The sequence below is a fragment of the Macaca thibetana genome, chromosome X, assembly GCF_024542745.1.
Source record: "Macaca thibetana thibetana isolate TM-01 chromosome X, ASM2454274v1, whole genome shotgun sequence".
NCBI classification, from domain to species: domain Eukaryota; kingdom Metazoa; phylum Chordata; class Mammalia; order Primates; family Cercopithecidae; genus Macaca; species Macaca thibetana.
The window spans coordinates 37,605,951-37,629,272 of record NC_065598.1 but is presented as its reverse complement, the minus strand read 5'-3'; the positions used below and the strand labels follow the sequence as shown (position 1 = coordinate 37,629,272).

The 23,322-nt window shown below is 40.0% G+C and overlaps 4 protein-coding genes across 7 annotated transcripts in view; 1 reads left to right on the top strand and 3 right to left on the bottom strand.

Annotated features, from left to right (window-relative positions):
- The window catches only part of DYNLT3 (dynein light chain Tctex-type 3), a 752,500-nt gene that overhangs the window by 584,647 nt on the left and 144,531 nt on the right, over nucleotides 1–23,322 (top strand). The window lies entirely within an intron of this gene.
- SYTL5 (synaptotagmin like 5) overlaps nucleotides 1–23,322 on the bottom strand; it is a 250,198-nt gene that overhangs the window by 150,293 nt on the left and 76,583 nt on the right. The window lies entirely within an intron of this gene.
- On the bottom strand, nucleotides 1,472–1,994 carry LOC126945736 (histone H2A-like 3; the record flags this gene model as incomplete). The annotated part of the gene is given in 2 exon segments (XM_050775851.1): nucleotides 1,472–1,684; nucleotides 1,686–1,994. Coding segments are annotated over 2 exon segments (522 nt in total), but the record flags the coding sequence as incomplete, so codon positions are not given.
- On the bottom strand, nucleotides 4,893–5,629 carry LOC126946366 (huntingtin-interacting protein M). Its single transcript, XM_050776533.1, has one exon. The coding sequence runs from the start codon at nucleotides 5,368–5,370 to the stop codon at nucleotides 5,017–5,019; it is 354 nt and encodes a 117-aa protein (XP_050632490.1). The 5' UTR covers nucleotides 5,371–5,629; the 3' UTR covers nucleotides 4,893–5,016.

Here is a 23,322-nt window from a genome sequence, read left to right as displayed (position 1 = left end):
GCATGAGCACAGCTGAGCACAATTCTTAAAGGGATAGCAGTACCTCCTGCTGGCTGTCCCATGCCCCTTGATTCTGCAGAGAACTTGCAACAGGGGCTCATCCAAGGTCAACCTCCAAACTCCACCTCAGACATGAAACAGAGTCTGAAAGAGCCCAGAAGCCCGGGTCCTTACAGGGTCACAGTCACCGTTAGTGTTGACGACTGCATACACTGTAAGGTGACCACCTGACTGCACAGAGGGACTCACCCGCCACGGGCCACCCACCGACTATGGCTTCTCCTGCCTTGAATGAAGTCCTCAGGTGTGCATTCCAGTGAAGTATCCAGGACATTATGTCTAGCTCTACAATAAGCCACAGCCATAAGCAACATCAACAGCTCTTAAACACCAGACAGCTACGTAGCCAATATGTCAAGATCTAAGGAAAATGATCAGTTCACTGCCATTACCCATCCTAGAGGCACTCACTTCTGACTGGAGGACACTGGACTAGCAGGAACACATACCCTGAAACCAAAGATGTTTTACTTTGGCAAGGGGAGGGGATGCTGCTGTCACCATGATGTGATCAGCTGAAGGAGACTCGCTACCTGCAGATGCTGGAGAGATGCCCGCTTGCTTCTCAGATGCACAGAGGAGAAAGTGACGATCTGAGCTAAGGCTGGGAATGCTCTATAGCTCTCCATAAAGAATCACCCAGTGGTGGGGTGGGCATCTTCACAATGAGTTGCCTGGGAATATGAGGTTCAGCGGATATCACGTGGCAAGAAAGGCTTCTGGGATTCAGACAAGCACATCTCCCAACTGACCCTAAGGACAACCCCAACACAATCTCCACGTAAATCCCCTGTCCCATGAATTCATGCCAGCCAGTGTGCCCCCTCTCCACCCACCCCTGTGGCCACCGCCCTCTGACTTCAGACCTTTGCTATCCTGAAGAAAGCCTCCCGCACTTCAGTCAGAGTCTGCAGCTCCACCCCAGGTTCCAGCATCAGGCTGGGAATTCAGCAAGCCTCAGAGGCCCCCAGCCAACTCCCCGGCCTCACAAGGCCTTCCTGTTCAGAGGCAATGAGGAAGTCTCGGTGCCTACCAAAGCCAGTTCCTCCCCACAGGGCCAGTGCCTTCACCATCACCATTGGAAACTGCCCCCTCTAAATCACTGATTCAAACACTCCACACTGGCCACCCCTTCCCCCACTTCAGTTCTCTGGGGATAGTTTCTCCTAGATGTCTCACAGGCACCTCCAACCCAAAGTGACGGAAACTGAGAGGAGTCAGGAGCACTGTCATGCGTTTTACACAGTTTAATAGCTTGGGCAGATGGAAGCAACCTGGGGTCTTTCATCTGTGGGAATTTCGGCATTGGGAGGAGGTTGCTGATGAAGTCCTGCACAGCTCCGAAACTCAGGAATCCTTACTCCTCCTTACTCCTCCTTCTCCTCCTCCTCCTCCTCCTCCTTCCCCCCATCACCGCCACCTCCTCCTCCTCCTCCTGCTCCTTCTCCTCCTCTTCCTCCTCCTCCTCCTCCTCCTCCTCAGGTTGGGGCATTTCTTCTACTTGAGAGTGGGTGTCATCTTCCAACTCCAAGAGCCATCTGAGCTGCTCATCCTTTTGCAGTGCCCTCTTCACGTGTTCTGGAGTGATGCACACCCTGTGGCTGTTCTCAGCCTCCTTGCCCAGCCTTCTCCAGGATGTTGGCTGTCAGGTACTCGAGAACACCAGCCGGGAAAACAGGTGTGGTTGAGCTCAGGCGCTGGGCATACTGACCTTCTCGCAGGCAGCGTTCCAAGCGGCTGGCAGGAAACTGCAGCTCTGCTCTTCTGGAACGGGAAAGGCGTTGTCTCCTAGGCCTATGGAGCGTTTGTTTCCAGCCATGAGGATTGCTGTGTTTTGCCCCAATTGGCACAGCTTGATTTTCCTGCTGGCCTGAGCCTGTCAAGGTACCAGTGCTTATTGCTGCCCACTGTATCCCTATGCTGCAGCCCCTCATTGGTCAGGGGTTGCCTTTGTGACAACCTCCACTTTTTGATGTCATTGGTGTCCATTGGTCTCTGATCAGGCCTCAGCCTAGAAAAGCCTATGAGAGGAACCTGGTCACCCTAGTAATGGGAACTTCTTTTTGAGAGGGACCTGGTTGCCCTAGTAACTGGAGCTTCTTTTTGAAAGGAACCTGGTCGCCCTAGTAACTGGAACTTCTTTCTGAGAGGAACCTGGTCGCCCTAGTAACTGGAACTTCTTTTTGAGAGGAACCTGGTCGCCCTAGTAACTGGAACTTCTTCTTGAGAGGAACCTGGTCGCCCTAGTAACTGGAACTTCTTTTTGAGAGGAACCCGGTTGCCTTAGTAGCTGGAACTTCTTTTTAAGGAAAGGCTCATATTTTATTTTAACATTTTAGCAAAAAGTTGTCTCAATGAAAGTATTGTCCCGTCTTTAGGACACCACTCCAGATTCTTTAAGTTTAGCCTTGCATTGTCTGTGAGTTAATTTACATTCCCCCTAGAAGCTGTAAGTCACTTACAGTAGTGTTCACTGCCTTGCCCCCGATTTTGCCTCCCTGTATACATTTACTTAAACATTCATGATCAATATTCCTATGTTTATTCTTTGAATTGTCTTTTGAATGGCTTATAATATCTGAAAATTTCCTCATGAGTTAACCGATTGTTTCAACGCATTTCCATATCATAGGTGTTTCAGTGTTACGATTTTACTCTGTTGGAAAATACCTTTTACCTGTTTTTAAAGGTCACAATGTTATACCCAGTGGATTCATCTGTCAGAGCTAGGCAAACTTGGTGACAGAGATGTGTACCTCATGCTCGGTTAAACCCAGCAATGTCTTTGCTTGCCTCATCTAGGTGACTCCAAAGCCCAAATAGGTCTTTGTTCATTGTGTTTTTCAAATTTTAGTTTCAACATTTAATTTTGATTTCAGTATTTTTCTCTACTAATTTTGTATTTTTTGTTGTTGTTATTGTTGTTGTTGTTGTTCATCGATATTAGGTAACTTATTTTCATTGTTGACCAAATGGTTGGGAATTCAGTTTTAGGATCCGACCATCTGGAGAGTTGTGTAAATGAGTTAATGATTCACAGAAATCCAGTCTGTTGTGTAAAAGACAACAGAAAATCTGGTTTGACAGTCTTTTTATTTGTCCATTTGTCTATTTGTGGCTCTCTTAGAGAATTTTATACTCTCTTAGAGGAGAACAGTATATATATTTGGATCAGAGAACTTTACTGTTTCTATTTACACTTGACTCATGGTTGAAATTGTGGAACTGAAGCTCTAAGCTCTATTTCTCTGTGCCTATATGTCTATGTGCTTGTAATTCTGAAATAACTCCACCTCTGATTGTGTGATTATGTAAAGTTTTCCTGCCTCTGGATGGTATTGACGTATTGGATTATAAAGTCTCTTTTGCTTACATAAATTAAATATTCCCAAATTCCTCCTGTCTCTCCACAGGGCTCAGCAGGATGTGGTTCTCACAGCCAGTGGCCTAAGTCCCCAGCGGTCACCTGAGAACCAGGCCCACTGCACCTTAGGGAAGCCTGCCTACAGGTCTGCTGTTAGGGAAGAAAGGAGATGCAGCTGTTTATTAAGGGCGACCTTGTGCATGCACCGTGTGGAGGAGCCGTTTATAGGCATAAGTAGACTCAATCTTGGGAAAACCCACAGATGGAGAGACTCTTATTACCCCCATTTTACACATGAGGAGACCTGCTCAGAGGTAGTAATTGAAGGTCTAATATCACATGTCCAGGAAGTGGTGAACTGGGATCTGAAACCCAGGCCCTCAGCTCCCACTGTTGGAGCTGCCTGTGCAGCCTCTGACCAATCCTCTGTGAAAGGCCAGCAGGCAGCAGACTGTGGCACCCAAGGACCCAAGGAACAGGTGGAAACCTAAAATGCGGGCATTCACAGGCAAGGGGACAGATTGCTACAACGTTTGATGTGACACCTCTTTTAAACTTAGTACAGAGCAGGAAGTTTTGAAAAGGATTGCACATGCTTTAGAGGCCGTCACTTGGGACAGAATTATTTCTATACCTCTTAAAACATGTATTGAGTCACTAATAATTCTTTGGTGCTCTATGCAATATATAGTAATTATAATGAATAGGTATTTAATTTAAAAATGAAATTGTTAATTGTGTTTTAAATGAAATACATATATAATTAAGCTGATTCATTAATAATTAACAACCATTAAGAACTTCTTGAATTGCCCATCTTAGGCCAGATCATAAATTTTATGTATTATTATGATTTATTTTACCAGTGTCCTGAAGAGAGGACAGAAAGATATATTCACAGCACTAGCTACTAATCCCTGTCTCAAATCCTCTTTCATAATAAGTCAGGGCATAAAGAAATAAGAAATGAAATCCAGCAGGCCATCATTTCTTTTTTACATTTTTCATCATGGTTTCTCCTTCACTCTCAATCTCCATGTAAAGTCCCTATCCCATGAACTTCATGCCAGCCAGTGTGCCCCCTCTCCACCCGCCCCTGTGGCCACCACTCTCTGCCTCCTGCACTTCAGTCAGAGTCTGCAGCTCCACCCCAGGCCCCAGCATCAGGCTGGGAATTCAGCAAGCCTCAGAGGCCCCCAGCCAACTCCCCGGCCTCACAAGGCCTTCCTGTTCAGAGGCAATTAGGAAGTCTCGGTGTCTTTATCCCAGCCAGTTCCTCCCCACAGGGCCCGTGCCCTCTCTGTCACCGTTGGAAACTGCCCCCTCTAAATCACTGATTCAAACACTCCACACTGGCCACCACTTCCCGCCCCCCCCCCCAACTTCAGCTCTCTGGGGATAGCTTCTCCTTGATGTCTCACAGACACCTACAACCCAAAGAGACGGAAACTGGAAGGAGTCAGAAACATACTCATGGATTTACATCCTTTAGTAGCACTTGTTGATGACAACAGCAGATATTCCTCAGCTGTGACACATTTTTGCCCTGGCTAAGCCTGTGAGGATCCCCTCAAGGCTCTGGGACCCAGTCTTCAGTCATTCTTTCCGGATTTGGGCATCTCATCAAACACAAAGCGGGTTCCATCACTCTCAGTGCGGTGGGGCTCATGGTGGTTGTCCACTTCTCTCTCCCCATCTTGTGAAGTGTTGCGCATCCTGCCATTGTTGATGGCCTCCAAGCCTACCTGCTCCATGATGTAGTCAGCAAGGCAATCGAGCAGGGTAAGGAGGATATTTATTGTGGAGGAACTCTGGCTTTGGGCATCTTGTTCATCTTGCACAACTCGGTCCACGAAGCTCATAGGGACCCGCAGCTCATTTCTAGACCGGTCTTGAATCTGGTTGTTATTTGCAGAGGAGTTCTTACGGTTATTTTTCTCTGACATGATATTTGCTGGGTTTGGCTCTGATCAGCTCTGCTTGATTCTCCAGCTCAAGTAAGTCTCTGAGGACGCTGGTGCTGCCTATTGGATCCCTCTGCTCCAGGCCCTGATTGGTCAGGGAGCTAGCTGCCTTTGTGACATCCCTAGGCTTTGTGATTTCACTGGTGTCCACTGGTCCCTGATCAGACCTCAGCTTAGAAATGTCTGTGACATTGATCTAGTCACCCTAATGACTGAACCCTGATTTTGAGGGAACTATAACTCTTTATCTGATTTTGACATTATAAAAATAAAAGTGTGTTTCAATGGAAAACTTTGCTCTATCTTTAGGACACCACTGCAGGTTATCTGATTCTAGCCTTACATTATCTGTGAAGTCTTTTATAGCCTTTTGTTAGTTGTAGGTGGCTGATACATGTACAGTATATTCTTTAGTAGAGGTTCAGTTGTCTTCACCTTATGAAACCAGTTTTGCCTCCATGTGCACAATCATTTAATATTACTGATGAATATTCCCATATCGACTCTTTGGTTTCCCTTTTGAAGCAGTCATAACATCTTTTTCTTTTAGCATGTGTTCATTTCGTATCTGTATGAGTGTCATGATTTTACCCTATTTGAAAAATGCATTTTATTTATTTTTTTATTTTTATTTTTTATTATTATACTTTAAGTTCTAGGGTACATGTGCACAATGTGCAGGTTTGTTACATATGTATACATGTGCCATGTTGGTGTGCTGCACCCATTAACTCGTCATTTACATTAGGTATATCTCCTAATGCTATTCCTCCCCCCTCCCCCCTCCCCACAATAGACCCCAGTGTGTGATGTTCCCCTTCCTGTGTCCAAGTGATCTCATTCTTCAATTCCCACCTATGAGTGAGAACATGCAGTGTTTGGTTTTCTGTTCTTGCGATAGTTTGCTGAGAATGGTTTCCAGCTGCATCCATGTGCCTACAAAGGACACGAACTCATCCTTTTTTATGGCTTCATAGTATTCCATGGCGTATATGTGCCACATTTTCTTAATCCAGTCTGTCACTGATGGACATTTGGGTTGATTCCAAGTCTTTGCTATTGTGAATAGTGCTGCAATAAACATACATGTGTATGTGTCTTTATAGCAGCATGATTTATAATCCTTTGGGTATATCCCCAGTAATGGGATGGCTGAGTCAAATGGTATTTCTAGTTCTAGATCCTTGAGGAATTGCCATACTGTTTTCCACAATGGTTGAAAAATATATTTTAATCATTTTTCAATTAATAATAAGATGCTCAATAAGTTTACCTGTCAGTGTCAGGTAAACAGTTGATAGAGAGGTGCATCTTGTGCTCAGTTTAAGCCCAGATGTATATTTCTTGTCTCTCCTAGGTGAAGCAAAAGCACTAAGAGATGTTTCTTTTCTATTATTTAATTTTCCTTTTTAGTAATTCTGTGTTTTCCCTTTGACTTTGGTTCATTTACAGCCAATAACTTTGCCATTCCATAGGGGAAAAAGTAGAAAGAACAAAAGAGTCTTAAATCCAAACAATTTCAAAATCCAACCATTAGGTTTCAAGGCCTGGGAATATTCTATGACTTAAGACTCCTCCCTTTGATCACTCTGATCCTATGACTTCACCTGGGGTCATAAATCTGCCCTCTGGCCTCTAGGTTCTGCCCTCAGTCATTGTTCCTTTATTTTGAATGGTAGCATATGTTTACAGCTGAGTAGTTTTATCAGCCTGCTTTCTCCTGTCAAATTTTGGGAGTCCTATGGCCTTCTTTCATTTCTTCCTCTATTTGTCCCTTTCCGTCTAAGCTGGCATTGTTTCTGCTGATATAACATTCTCAAAAACTTATAGGTCTTTTATGTATGTCATGGGGATTCATGTGATTAGACAAGAGGTTTCTTCAAGATCCTTCATAGACAATCCCTTGCTTATTCTGAGAAGCACACCCCATATCTCTTCAAAACACCATCTGTGTGATTGAATATTTTGATCTTTTGATCCCTTAAAGGCACTAGCAAAAGGATGTCTAGCTATGCCCTTGATTTTATCTCTGGAGGATGATTTCGTGGCAATGAATTTCCTAATTTTGGTGTCTTTTTGCAATCTGGATAGGCTGAAAATTTCTCATATCATTGAATCCTGCTTTCTTTTTGCTTAACAGTTCTTCCCTCAATTTATGTCTTTCCTCTAGCATTTTACTATAAGCAGAAATAAAAGCAGGCCATTCATTTAATCCTTTGCATGAAAATCTCCTCAGCTAAATATTCAAGTTCATTGCTTACAAGTCCTGCTTTCCACATAATTGTAGGGCACAACTCAGCTACGATTTCTGATGCTATATAACACAAAATCCCTTTTCCAATATTATGTTACTAACTTCTTTCTAAGCCTTCACCAGCAACATCTTTGACATTTTATTTCTATCAATAGTTTGTTTATGATAATTTAGGTGTTCTCTAAGACAATATAGACTTTCTCTACTGTGCTCCTCATGTCTGAGCTCTCACCAGGAACACTTTGAACATTCATATTTCTACTAATGATCTGTTCAACATAATCTAGGGTTGTTATATAATGCTCCTGAAAATTATTCCAGTCTATAGCTATTATCCAGTTGCAAAACCACTTCCACATTTTTAGATATTTGTTATAGCAGCAACCCACTTCCAGGGACCAAAAATTGTAATAGATCCCTATGGCTGCTATAATGCTGTAAATCTGGTAGCTTTAAAATACATGCATTTAGTATCTTTCAAATCTGGAGGTCAGAAGTCCAAAATCAGTTTCACTAGGCTGAAAATAAAGTGTCAACATTGCCATGCTCCCTCTGGGGACCCTAGAGGATAGTCTGTTTCCTTGTCTTTCCCAGCTCCTAGAGCTGCATTCCTTATCTCATGGACCCCTTCCTTCCTATTTACAGCCAGCAGCATAGTATTTTTCTTCAGTAGTCACATTTCCTTCTTCTGTGTCAAATCCACCTCTGCCTCCCTCTTTTAAGAACGTGTGTGATTGCCTTTAAGTTCTATCAGATAATACAGAATAATCTCCCATCTTCCACAATCATCTTTGTGAATTCTCTTTTTCCATATAAGGCAACATTCATAAGTGCAAGGGGTTAGTATCAAAGTACCTTTGGGGACCATTATTCAGCCTACCATGGGAGTTATTCCCAGGAAACTCTGGCAGGGAAGAGAGAAATTGAGACAGAGAAGGAAAGGAAGCAAACAAAGTATTTGTTATCAAGCAGCTAATGTTACTGAAAAACTTTAGAGAACGATGTAGAAAACACATCTTCCAGGGGGCAGGTGATGCCCCACTGTTCTGGACTGTCATATTATTGAGCACAATGGACTCTGGTGACCTAATGAAAGGTCTCACACAAAGAAATAAAGGCTCTGACATTTGAAAGTCAGGCAAATATCTACTTAAATGGTATGAGCTGTTGGAGTATGGACAGGGCACTGACAACATCTTCTACACCAAGAAATGTTTGTATACCCTCCTAATAAAGCTTTTCATTTTCTTCTTACCTCATGCCTGCTGTTTCATCCTTTCATGTAGCTACCTGGCATCAGACACTGAGGAAGACGCTGGATATTCAATGCTAAGCAAAATAGGTATTATCTCATCTGTATGAAACATTCAGTCTAGTAGGAAAGACAGATGTTAAAACAAACACCCAAACAAATATGTATTTCAAACTTATTGTGCATGATCAAAAGCAGTTTATAAACTTTAGCACTATTGACATTTTGGACTGAATAATTCTTTGTTTTGTGGTGGAAAGGCTGCTCCTGGTATAAAAGGACAGCAGTACCTTGGCCCCTATCCACTAGATAGTAGCATCTTCCGGTTATGATGCCAAAAAGTAGCTAGGGGACAAAATTATTCTCAATTGATAATCACTTATTTACACTTAAAATGTTACTTTAAGATGTAGTGAGGGGATGTAATTTACATAGGGTTATGAAGGAATGTCAAAATGACATTGAACCTTAGAACTGTCACAAGAATAAGGAATGAGTCAGAGAAGTGGTAAGAAAAATAAAATTCCAGAAGGTAGCATGGACAAATCCCCAGACTGGTAAAGTATTTGGCGTGTTTTAAATGAAAGCTAGTAAGTATGCTGAACCTGAGTGCAAAAAATGAGAGTGGTTTAAGATGACCTTGTATTCATCCCCAAGCAAGGAAGAATCTGGACTTATAGACGTCCTGGCACTTGGATCCATCTCTCAAATGTGAATGAACATGAACATAATTTATGTATTTTTATGAACTATTGATAAAACACAAAAAGATTCTGAGAGGGCAAGAGTGCAAAATAAATGATTGTAATACTTTATAGCAGATTATTTTCAGAAGTGCCCACAGTTATCCCATCCTCTGTATCTACTCTGAGTATTCATATTTTTAAAATGTGACTTTGCAGCTCATCCAGTAAAGACATTGTGCTGACCTTCTCACCTCTTAAATCTGAGCTGGCCTTCCCACATACTTAGAAAAATAAGATGGGGAAGTGATGGTGGGATAGTAATGGGCCTGGTTCCCAAAAAACTTTGTACTCTTTCACTCTCACTTTAAACATCTACATTTGTCATGTCAACAAGCATGAGCTAACTTGCTGGAGGATGAGAGACCATGTGGACTGAGTCAAGTCAGTCCAGTTGTCCCCTCTAAGGTCTGAGATAAGTGAGCCCAGCCATGATCAGTGTATTAGTCCGTTCTCATGGTGCTATAAAGAAATACCCGAGACTGGGTAATTTACACAGAAAAGAGGTTTCATTAACTTGCAGTTCTGCATAACTGGGGAGGCCTTAGGTAACTGACAATCATAGCAGAAGGCATCTCGTCAAAGAGTCGCAGGAGAGAGAATGAGTGCCACCAGGGGAAATGCCAAACACTTATAAAACTGTCAGATCTCATGAAAACTCACTCACTATCATGAGAATAGCATAGAAGAAACTGCACCCATGATTCAAGTACCTCCCACTGGGTCCCTCCCACCACACCTCAGGATTATGGGAAATACAACTCAAGATGAGATTTGGGTGGGGACACAGTCAAACCATATCATCCCACCCCTGGCCCTTCCCAAATCTCATGTCCTCACAATTCAAAACAAAATCATGCCTTCCCAGAAGTCCCTCAAAGTCTTAATTCATTCCAGCATTAACCCAAAAGTGCAAGTCCAAAGTCTTATCTGAGACAAGGCAAGTCCCTTTTTCCTATGATCCTGTAAACTCAAAAGCAAGTTAGTTACTTCCTAGATACAATGGGAGTACAGGCTTTGGGTAAATACACCCATTCCAGATGGAATAAATTGGCCAAAACAAAGAGGTTACAGGCCCCATGCAAGTCCGAAATCCAATAGGGCAGTCATTAAACCTTAAACTTCTGAAATGATCTCCTTTGATTCCATGTCTCACATCCAGGGCATGCTGATGCAAGAGATGGGCTCCCACAGCCTTGGGCAGTTCCACACCTGTGGTTTTGAAGGGCATAGCTCCCTTCCCAGCTGTTTTCATGGGCTGGCATTGAGTGTCTGCAACTTTTCCAGGCACACGGTGCAAGCTGTTGGTACATCTACCATTCTGGGGTCTGGAGGACAGTGGCCATCTTCTCACAATTCCACCAGGCAGTGCCCCAGTGAGGAAACCGTGTGGAGACTCCAATCCCACATTTCCCTTCCACACTGCCCTAGCACAGATTCTCCACAAAGGCTCCAGCCCTGCAGCAAACTTCTGCTGGGACATCTAGGTTTTTCCATATATCCTCTGAAATCTAAGTGGAGGTTCCCAAACCTCAAATTCTTGACTTCTGTGCACATGCAGGCCCCACATCACATGGAAACTGCCAAGGTTTGGGGCTTGTGCCCTCTGAAGCAATGTCCCAAGCTGTATCTTGGCCCCTTTCAGCCACGGCTGGAGCTGAAGCAGCTGGGATGCAGGACACCATGTCCCAAGGCTGCACAGAGCAGGGGGCCCTTGGTCCTGGCCCACAAAATCATTTTTCCCTCCCAGGCTTCCAGGCCTTTGATGGGAGGGGCTGCTGTGAAGGTCTCTGACATGCCGTGGAGAAATTGTCCTCATTGTCTTGGGGATTAACATTTGGCTCCTCATTACTTATGCAAATTTCTGCAGCCAGCTTGAATTTCTCCCCAGAAAATGGGTTTTTCTTTTCTATTGCATCATCAAGCTGCAAATTTTCCAGTCTTTTATGTTCTGCTTCCCCTTGAATGCTTTCCACTTAGAAATTTCTTCTGCCAGATACCCTAAATCATGTCTCTCAATTCAAAGTCCCACACATCTCTAGGGCAGGGGCAAAATGCCACCAGTCTCTTTGCATAGCAAGAGTGACCTTTACTCCAGGCCTCAGCAAGTTCCTCATCTCCATCTGAGAACACCTCAGCCTGGAATTCATTGTCCATATCACTATCAGCATTTTGGTCAAAGCCATTCAACAAGTCTCTAGGAAATTCTAAACTTTCCCACATCTTCCTGTCTTCTTCTGAGCCCTCCAAGCTATTCCAACCTCTGCTTGTTACCCAGTTCCAAAGTTGCTTCACATTTTTGGGTATCCTTATAGCAGTATCCCACCCCCAGTACCAATTTACTGTATCAGTCCATTCTCATGCTGCTATGGAAAAATACCTGTTACTGGGTAATTAATAAAGAAAAGAGGTTTAATTGACTCACAGTTCCACATAACTGGGAAGGGGTCAGGAAACTTATGGCAAAGCAAACTAAATATGGCCTGAGAAGGACTCCGTACTTCTATATCACAGTCCTTGTGGATGAACTGCAAGGACTCAAATATATGAACTTAATAGGTAGACAAGATTGAAAACCTAACTTAGGAGTATGCACTTGTAAGAATAGCTGGGCCCTGGCCAATCCCAGCAGCTGTACTGCTACCCCTCATACACTGTTGAGTGTTCAAACTGTGTTCAATTAAGGCAAACTCTGAGCTGTAACCAATCCAGTTGTTTCTGTACCTCACTTCTGATTTCTGTATGTCACTTCCCTTTTTTGTCTATAACTTTGTTCTGATCATGAGACATTCCTGGAGTTTCTCTGAATCTGCTATGATTCTGGGAGCTACCTGATTCGTGAATCTTTCATTGCTGAATGAACTCCTTTAAATTTAATTTGGATGAAGTTTTTCTTTCAACAGATGATGTCAGAAGCATGGTCCAAAGTAGAGCTTTCATGACCTCCAGGAGTGCTGAGTGAAGAAGCAAGGTACTTGCTGGACCCACTTGTGTCCTTTGATCTCTGAGTGCCCGGGGATCATGATAAGTTCTCTTTTGGATTTTGGAACTCCACAGATTTGTGTTTTGAGATCTCTGAATTTCTTTGAGCAAATTTATCTTCCAGATTGGGTTTGGAAGTCACGACAGGAACGGTACTGGGTTCGGGATTGTATTGAATCCGATAATTAACTGCCTTGGATTCAGTCAGAGACCTCTTACCTATGACTGGTTCAGAAAAAAACTGGTAGCAAATGGTAATATTGTAGGGATTGTAAAATTTGGCTTTTGAAAATCCACAGGGATTTTTGTGTTCTGCCCCTTTGTTTCATTTTTCTTGAGTGCTTAGGTAGGGAAAAATCATTGGCTAAGTTAATCAACGGAACCTGAGAGCAAAGCCAATATTTTAGGTAAAAATTGGGTCCTTAATTTCTGAAAACCTGAGTTTCTTCCAGCTTATATGATAGTCCCAAGAAGCTGCAAAGTCTTAGAGAAATGGTGAAATTTAACTAAAGATAACTTACAGCAGAACTTTCTGAATAAACAACAATGCACTGCAGTGCATTTAAAAATGAGGAGATCCCCCCAAATTAAATCTGCTAATCTTTTAACTTAGTTACTATCCTGATCCAAAGGAAGTAGACTGCAGCACCAACTGGCTAACTTTGGACAAGTAATGGGGTACATTTTACCTGACTAAAGGATGGGATTGGGTTAGAGGCCCTCCCCTCAGTAAAATCCCTCTTTGTTAAAAATGGATTAAAGATGATAGGGCCCAACCAGGGGCAAATTTGAGCCTTGCCAGTTCAATTTTGGGTGCTGCTAAGCAGAGTGGCTAATGTGTATGTTTTGTCACACATATTTTGCTCTGGCCAGAATGAAAAATGCTAATTTGGTTACCCCATGCAACCCCTTGGGCAGCATCTTGCAAAATTGAGAGGATTTTGCCTGTGGTTCCATAATTTTCTTTTGTGTTACAGCTTGTCCCCCAGGACTGTAGTGTGGTGAGTAGGATTGCTAGGGGCGCTCAGGGAAGGGGAACCCGGAAACCTGACATGCCAGCAAACGGGTAAGAATTTCTTGCCAGTCAGACTTCTGGCCTCTCTCTGTACAAACTGGTTACATGAATGGTAAAAATCACTGTTTATCTCCTCTGTAAAGTTTTGATTAATGCAAAAAGAATTCTGAGGCTAGCCTTAAGCTGTAGCAAATCTGGTGTATTTTGTGCTATAAATTTGTTTTTCTGTGTCATTCTGTCAGGAAGAGGGGTATCTTAGGGTAGAATGTGGGCCTAGGACACCTGTAAGCCCATTGTTCAAGATGGCCCTTAAACAAAAGTTATAAAAGTTTTCAGGACCCTGAAAAAAAAAAAGTGGATGAGGTCTCCATCTTATTTGACGTCCTTGGGAGCTTAACCTTGCAACATGTGGCAGTACTTTTTTTGGTCTCTGCAATTTTACAATGGCGGCCCAGGTTCAATCCTGGCTTAGGGAATGAGTGCTTTCTGGTTGATATCTGTGTGACCTTTACCAATTGTTAATTCTCTTCTCCTCCATGAACAACTTCTGACTTCCCTTCTTGAATTTTCCTTTCTTTGAGCTACCTTTGAAGATTCTAGAAGTTTTTAAAAAAACTGTGTGTCTTCTTAGCCCTGCTTCTTGAAGGACTACCTTAAAGCCAGTAATCCGATTAAGAAGCTTCAAACTGGAAAATAAAAATATCTTACAATGACTGGATCTTTTTCTGTCTGTCTGTGTAGTAATATGTGTGTTGCGTGTGTGATGTTTATATGAAAGAGCGCTAATTAATTGGCTTAGAGAAAAATAATCAATTAAATAAAATATTTTGTCAGAAAAGTAAAAACTGTACTGCTTTTAGTTCACATGACTTAAGTAATCTTTAGGAAATAAAGACAGCTTTAAAGATTATTGGTAAAATAAAAATATCTTCAAAAATGTAAACATTTGGTCTAAATTATGCAGGTCGGATATTAGGGCTGCTAAATGCTTTAAGGTCATAAGCTGTTTCTTTGACTTTTAAAAATTGTTCAATTTATTTTGCAGTATTAGATTCTAGATAAAGCTTGGGGACATGTGGAATTAGCCATGTCTCCCAGCTATGCAAAGAAGGTTATAAATAAAAGAGATTTTATATAAGAAAGGATCTTGTATGGTAAATTCTTGTCCTAAAGTAAAATAACTGGTTGTTTAAAAAGAGGAATGCTTAGGACAAGTCAGAAAGTTCAAGCATGTTGTGGATGATCTGCATAAGTTGCAGAGGATTCATGAAACAAAATTTATGCAACAAAAGTAAAAGTTGCTAAGAGTTACCATTATAACACATGATTGATACTATTGAAAAAATAGTTTTACATGCAAGATGTGTGAGGAGAGTAATATGTAGTTTTGGTAAAAGATTATAAGAAGGCCTTGGAATATAAATTTTTGGTGAGTTTAGACGGTAAAAGGTTTTTTAAACTAGATAAGATAAAGCTAAATGTTACAGCAAGTTGTAGAAGGTTTGTAAAAATTAATCTTGCAAAAGAAATCCTGTGTGTGAACATATTGACTAAATTTAAAGGGTTATGATTCAGTTTTTCTGTAAATTGCACATGAAAATATAATAAAAGCACAACAGGGTTTTCTTAAAGCACTGATCTGCTCTCTCACAAAAATTGTAAAGGGTTATAAAAGGTTTATAAGAATATCACATTATGGTCAAACTGATTAAGATTGAATCAACTTATCTATAAGATTTTATTAAAAATTGGTGTTGACATTAATGGTACACTAATACAAGGGTGAAATTTGGCTTTCTCTCTTGAACCAGATTTTTGTATAATATTAAAGAATAATGAAATATTTTTGTTTGTCTCTTGAATAAACTTCTGAAAAAAAGAAGGGAAAGATGAGACTGTTTGGAAAGCTCAGTCTTCCCTCTATCAATGACTAAAGGTTTTTGCCCTTTAAAAAATTTTTGAGTCATGATTTGGGCTAAATGAATGACTTACAGTAACCTGCAATTCTATTTCATAATATCAAGTGCTTTAAATTTTTTACATATTTGATAGGCTTCTCCAAATCAAATTTCAGCTTCAAAATTGTCTTTTCTAACCTCTGACTTTGAGATGCTACAGAGGACCCCTGAAACATCCCAAAGAGAGGGAAACAGGATTGTTTGACATGCTAATTACATGGGAAACATTGTCAAAATAAAAAAGTAATTTTTAGTTTTCTTCAGGTTGTATTTTAGTAAATGACATTAACATATGTTCCAAAATTGTATGGGCTTTCTAAAATTGTAAAAGTCACAATATATGCTATCAATCATACTTATGGTTATTATGTTAAGTTACTGTAAACCATAGAAATAACCAAATTTCCTTGTCAATTGTGTTTTTAGCTATGATTACTTAAAGTCATTTCCACAGCTAATTGCTTAATGCTGATGCAGTTTCTGAAAACTTCAAAAGCATGGTGTCTTTTAGGAGGCTTATCAAAGGATGGAAAGGACCCTAAAAAGCATTCTTGATTACAGATTTCTAATAAGTTTAGAATCATATCATTTTAATTGGGTAAGAATTCCTGGAACTTTAATGAAAAGACTGACTGGGTTACAAAACTGCTAACCCAAGTGGAACAAAAATTAATTGAATAGCAAGAAAATACTTTGCCCCATTTTCATGTTAAGTCAGCTAATATTAAAATTGTTTAGATATACAATTTAAATGAAATCCATGGTCTAAGTCAAATTATATATGATAACCCATCAGCTATCAGTGCTATGCACCTAATTTGGAGACACAATTGGTATTCAAGAGGATATAAGTCTAATGTTAATTAAGCATGGACTCATGGAGAACCAGGATGGCCACCGAGTCCTTCCAGAGTCCTTTTTAAAAAAAATGCTTTAGCCGGGCGCGGTGGCTCAAGCCTGTAATCCCAGCACTTTGGGAGGCCGAGACGGGCGGATCACGAGGTCAGGAGATCGAGACCATCCTGGCTAATATGGTGAAACCCCGTCTCTACTAAAAATACAAAAAAACTAGCCGGGCGAGGTGGTGGGCGCCTGTAGTCCCAGCTACTCGGGAGGCTGAGGCAGGAGAATGGCGTAAACCCGGGAGGTGGAGCTTGCAGTGAGCTGAGATCCGGCCACTGCACTCCAGCCTGGGCGACAAAGCGAGACTCCATCTCAAAAAAAAAAAAAAAAAAAAAAAAATGCTTTAGCTTTTGTTATTAAAAGTTCTGCATTCCATGACTCATCATGGAAAAGGTAAAATGATCCAAACTAAATATATTGGTTTAGTGACTTATAAATTGCTAAAATAGCTTATAACTGATGTTTGGTTACATACTCCTGGGAAGATAATTAAAGCTTCAGGTACATTCAGTTACCTGATGGGTCATTTAAACATTTATAAAGGGATTTCATTCTATTGTCATTTTCAATGCATGTTTTCTGGTTGTATAAAAGCTTTACCATGAAAGACAGCTGATGCTATCATACTAGGTTATTATGCCACAGTGTAATTTCACCAGGTAAAGGAAACTTTTTATGGTTAACTGAGGACAATCAACCCCTTCACAATCTAGAACCCAAAGATTGGATCTTCTGGGAACATCATAGAAAGACTTTCCTTGCCATCCACATTGCAACAAAATTTTAGGATCTTGAACTTTGGGTTCATAATCTTACAACTGAGAAGGATCCCTCTGCACTATTGACAATGTACCCTCATTGGAACCCTTAAGGTAAAGCTAACCAGGGATGTCACTGCCCAGAAGAAGATGACTTCCTTGATATGAACAGCTTTTCCCAAGATCACTGTTCAAGACTTCTCTAGCATCATGAGACTCTTATCTTTAAATATTTTTTCCTTGTTTATGCCTCTATGAGCAATAGAAATGAAAAGGGGGTCTGTTGTGTTCACTTATGGGGCATACTTATATTTGTGAAGGATTTTGTTTTGCAGCCAGCTTTATACATGGATAACCTTATATTTTAATAAAGATGACAGGCCAGTGTAGGCGAGAAACTTAAATGGTACATGTTGCCTCACAATCAGGCAGAAACAGAACATTGGTTCACTCCTCTTAACCCACATCATGGGTTAAAGAGAGCATTGCCAAGAAGCCTGCACTCTTCTAGAAGGGCATCATTTGTTAGGTCATTTTTGCATGGTTTGGAGTAAAAGAGGCCATGATCAGAAATGTATCCCTCATGATAGATTTTAGAGCAGATTCTACTGTAAAGGCTATAGTTACACAACAGACTTTAAATTATCTTGTGAAAGTTATGCTAAATAATAGAATTGGCTAAACAGAGAAGTATCTGTGCAGCTGCTGGCACTTGTGACCTATGAAGAAATACATCAAATGTAGATTAAAGAGATTCAGTTGCAGGGGATTAACAAAGAGACTGCTTAGTTAAGTAAGTAGACTCTTTATCTAGCTCATTCTTTGATCAATTTAATTTTAGGTGATTTGATTTATAGGGACCCTGGGTAAGGAACATACTCCAAACTCTTAGTATTATCCTCCTGATAGTCCTAACACTCTCCCTGGTGTGCTGTATTCTCTCAAAGGTTTTAAATGCTTGCATGCAGCAATCTCTTGAACATCAAATGGTCTCTCTTCAATTGGAATGACAAGAGCTGAAAGAAATGTACGACCATGAGGGCACCATAACCTATGAGTGACATGCTGAGACCAGAAACCCAAAATGATGGTAATTGAAAGTGATGCTAAGGCCCTAAGTTTTTGTCACACTCTCACCTAAGTGAGAATCTTGCCAAAAAGGGGGAATTTTTCAAAACAAAATTATGGGAGGTCATCGTTTTGGACCGAGCTCATGCACTAGGCCCCAACAGACTAAACCAAACAAAAATGGAGTCGTTCATGCTAAATGTGACATAATCAAACTAAGACTTTTAGGAAACACATAGGTCCTAGACCAGAACAGAGCAGGTTTTGTTTCTCTCCTATAAACAAGACATTCCAGCATAAGGAGGTATCCTCTACTCAGTCCTTGTTCCTACCTTTGCAAAACTCACTGTTCCACTGATTTCCAGTGGGTTTCAAGACCAAATAGGTACATTTATGATGGTGATGGTGACATCAATGACTAAAGTTTTGGTCAGTCTCTCAAAATTGAGAAAATACCAAAAGGAAGGAATTGTTAAAGCAAACTAAATATGGCCTAAGAAGGACTCTGTACTACTGTATTTGAGTCCTTGTGGATGAACTGCAACCTAACTTAATAGATAGACAAGATTGAAAACCTAACTTAGGAGTATGCACCTGTAATAATAGCTGAGTCTTGGCCAATCCCAGCAGCCGTACTTCTACCACTCATACACTGCTGGGTGTTCAAATTGTGTTCAAATAAGGCAAATGCCACGTTGTAACCAACCAAGTTGTTTCTGTACCTCACTTCTAATTTCTGTACATCACTTCCCTATTTTTGCCTATAAATTTGTTCTGACCACGGGGCATCCCTGGAGTTTCTCTGAATCTGCTGTGATTCTGGGGGCTGCCTGATTCATGACTTGTTCATTGCTCAGTTAAACTCTTAAATTTCATTCAGCTGACTTTTTCTTTTAACACTCACAATCATGGGGGAGGCCACCTCTTCACAGGGCAGCAGGAGAGAGAATGAGTGCCCGCAGGGGAAATGCCAGATGCTTATAAAACTATCAGAACTCATGAGTACTCACTCTCACAAGAACAGCATGGGGAAAACGGTCCACATGATTCAATTGTCTCCCACTGGGCCTCCCCCATGACACATGGGGATTATGAGGATTACAATTCAAGATGAGATTTGGGTGGGGACACAGCCAAACCATTCAATCAGTACAGTCAACTCACAGGTAACCACTGGTATAAAGGAAGCCTAGCTGAGATTAAAAAAACCACCACCAACGTGAGTCCAGTTCATATTGCCAAACCACAGAAACACATCAGAAATACGTGGTTTGGGGTTTTGCTTTTATAAAGGCTTTGCTGAAACACAAATCAAATATCATAAAATCCACCCATTTCAAGTGTACCATTTGATAGGTTTTAGTATACTCAGATATGTGCAACTGTCCTAGTCATTTTTAAGATATTATCATCTCAAAAGAAACCTTGTACTCATTTGCTATCACCTTTCTATCCCCTTATCCCCCCAAAAACTAGTAATCTTCTTACTATCTCAATAGGTTTGCCTACTGTAGACATTTTATATGAATAGAATTATACAATATGCAGTCTTTTGTGACTGTGTCTTTTTCACTTGGCCAGGCACATGAAAAGGTGTGAATATACCACATTTTGTTTATTCATTCATCATTTGATGGATATTTGGGATGTTTTCACCTCTTAGCTAGTGTGAATAATGCTTATATAAACATTCACGTGTAAGTTTTTATGCGGACATGTTTTCACTTCTCTTGGATATGTAATGAGAAATAGAATTGGTGGGTCATGTTTAACCATTTGAAGAACTGCCAAAATGTTTCACAAAGTGGCTATACAATCTTACATGTCCACCAGCAATGTATGAGGATGCCGATTTCTCCACATCTTCACTAACAGTTGTTATTTTCTGTTTTTCTTTGTATTAATGCCATTCTAGTGGATGTGAAGCTGTATCTCATTGTAGTTTTAACTTGCATTTCCCTAATTATTAATGCCATTGAGCATCTTTTCATGTGCCTGTTGGTCATTTGTATACCTTCTGTTTTGTTGAGACAGGGTCTCACTCTGTCACCTAGGCTGGAGTGCAGTGGCATGATCACAGCTCACTGCAGCCTCCAATTCCTGGGCTCAAGTGATCCTCCTGCTTCAGCTTCCTGAGTAGCTGAGGCTACAGGTGTGTGCCACATCTGACTAATTTTTAATTTTTTGTAGAGATAGAGTCTCGCTGTGTTGTCCAGGCCAGCCTTGAACCCCTGGACTCAAGTGATTCTCCTGCCTTGGCCTCCCAAAGTGCTGAGATTGCAGGAATGAGCCACTGCACCTGGCCTTGTATATTTTTGGAGAAATGTCTATTCAAATCCTTTGCCCATGTTTTAATTGAGTGTCTTTTCATTATTGTGTTGCTAAGAGTGCTATGTTCTAGATACAAGTCCCTTATCAGCTAAATTATTTGCAAATATTTTCTCTTATGTGTGTTGTCTTTTCATGTCTTTTAAATTTTTTTATTTTAATTATTATGGACACATAATAGTTGTACATATTAATGGGGTACATGTGATATTTTGATACAAGCATATACTGTGAAATGATCTAACCAGGGCAATTGCAATATTCATCACCTCAAGCATTTATCTTTCTTTGTGTTAGGAATATTTTAATTTTAGTGTTTAACATTTTTTATTTTGAAATACACAATAAATTATTGTTAACTATAGTTGCCCTGTTGTGCCATCAAACACTAGATCTTGTTCCTTCTATCTAACTATATCTTGGTACCTATTAACTATCCCTTTTTTATCCCCCTCCTTCTCACTATTCTTCCCAGCCTCTGGTAACTATCATTCTACTTTCTATCTCCATGAGTTCCAATTTTTTTTAGCTCCCACGTCTAGGTGAGAACATGTGATTATTTGTTGTTCTGTGCCTGACATTTCACTTAACACAATGTGTTCCAGTTTCATCCATGGTGTTGCAAATGACAGGATTTTATTCTTTTTTTATGGCTAAATAATATTCTATTGTGTATATGTACTACATTTTCATGATCCATTTATCCCTTAATGGACACTTAGGTTGATTTCCTATCTCTTGCCAAATATAAAAATCAAATCAAAAAGGATCAAAGGCATAAATATAAAACTAAAACTATGAAATGCTAAAAAAATTATAGAAACACTCCAAGACATTGGTCTAAGCAAAGATTTCTTGAATAAGACCTCAAAAGCACAGGCAACTGAAGCAAAAATGGACAAATGGGATCACATCAAGCTACAAAGTTTCTGTACTACAGAAGATACACTCAACAAAGTGAAGAAACAATCCACAGAATGGGAGCAAATATTTGCAAACTACCCATCTGATAAGGGATTAATAACCAGAATATATAAGGAGCTCAAACAACTCAATAGGAAAAAACAAATAATCCAATTTAAAAATGGGCAACAGATCTGAATAGACATTTCTCAAAAGGTGGCATATATATGGCCATCAGGTATATGAAAAAATGCTCAGTGTCATTAACGATCACAGAAATACAAATCAAAACTAATGAGATATCATTCCATCCCAGTTAAAATGGCCTTTATAAAAAAGACAGGGGATAATGAATGCTGATGAAAATGTGATAAAAGGGGAACCCTCATACATTGTTGGAGGGAATGTAAATTAGCATAACCTCCATGGAAAACAGCATGGAGATTTCTCAAAGAACTAAAAATAGAACTACCACATGATCCATCAATCCAGACTGCTGGACATAGTTTCAAAAGCAAGGAAATCAGTATATCAAAGAGATACCTGCAATCTCATGTTTATTGCATCACTATTCACAACAGCCAAGATATAGAATATTTTTTATTTTTAAAATAGTGTCCTTTGAAACCCATAAGTTTTTATTTTGATAAAAATAAAGTCCAATTTATCTATTCTTTTCATTTGATGCCTGTGCTTTTGTCACATATAAGAATCAATTGCCCGAGAAGAGGTCATGAAGATTTTTTTCCTATATTTTTTCCAAAAGTCTTACGGTTTTAGCCCTTGCATTTAGTTCTTTGATTCATTTTGAATAATTTTTTTATATAGTCTAAGGTAAGGGTCCAATTTCTTTCTTTTGCATGTGGCTGTGCAGTTATACCAGCACAATTCGTTTGATAGTACTCTTTCTTCCCCATTCAATGGTCAAAAATCACTTGACTATAGATGTATGCGTTTATTTCTAGACTCTCAATTTGATTCCATTGATCCATTTGTCTGTGTTTACACCAGTTCCAATATCTTGATTACTGTTGCTTTGTAATATATTTTGAAATAAGGAAATGTAAGATATTCAATTTTGTTTTTTTAATATTGTTTTAATTAGTCTGAGTCCCTTGAAATTTCATATGAAATTTTACACATGAATTTATTTGTGAATTTCTAAAAAGAAATAAACTGGGATTCTGATAGGGATGGATTATGTTAAATCTGTAGGTAAATTTGGGGAATATTGCCAATCTAACAGTATTAAACCTTCTAATCCATGGAAATGATATGTTTTTCCATTTATTTAAATGTTTACTTTTGCAACAATATGTTGTAGTTTTCAGAGTATAGTTTTTGCCCTTCTTTTGTGACATTTATTCCTAAATATTTTATTATCCTAGGTGGCACTATAATTATTTTTCTTAGTTTCTTTTTCAGGTTGTTCATTTGAAGTGTATAGAAAGACAACTGATAGTTTTGTTTGTGATATTTTTTCTTCGTTTACATTTATGCTTGTAACTCAGACAATTGATTTTTATATATTGATCTTGTATCCCATAAATCTTGCTGAACTCATTTACTAGTTCTAATAGACTTTTAGTGGATTATTTAGGATATTCTATATATAAGATAATGTCATTCATGAATAGAGTTAATTTTACTTCTTCCTTTCTAACCTAGATGGCTTTTACTTGTTTCGTTGCTTAACTATCCCGGGTAGAACCCATAGTACAATATTGAGTAGAAGTGGTTAGAGCAGACATCCTGTTTTGTTCCTCATCT

Excerpts from the sequence above, each read along its gene's own strand:
- LOC126946366 (XM_050776533.1), bottom strand. The coding sequence starts at position 5,370 with ATGTCAGAGAAAAATAACCGTAAGAACTCCTCTGCAAATAACAACCAG.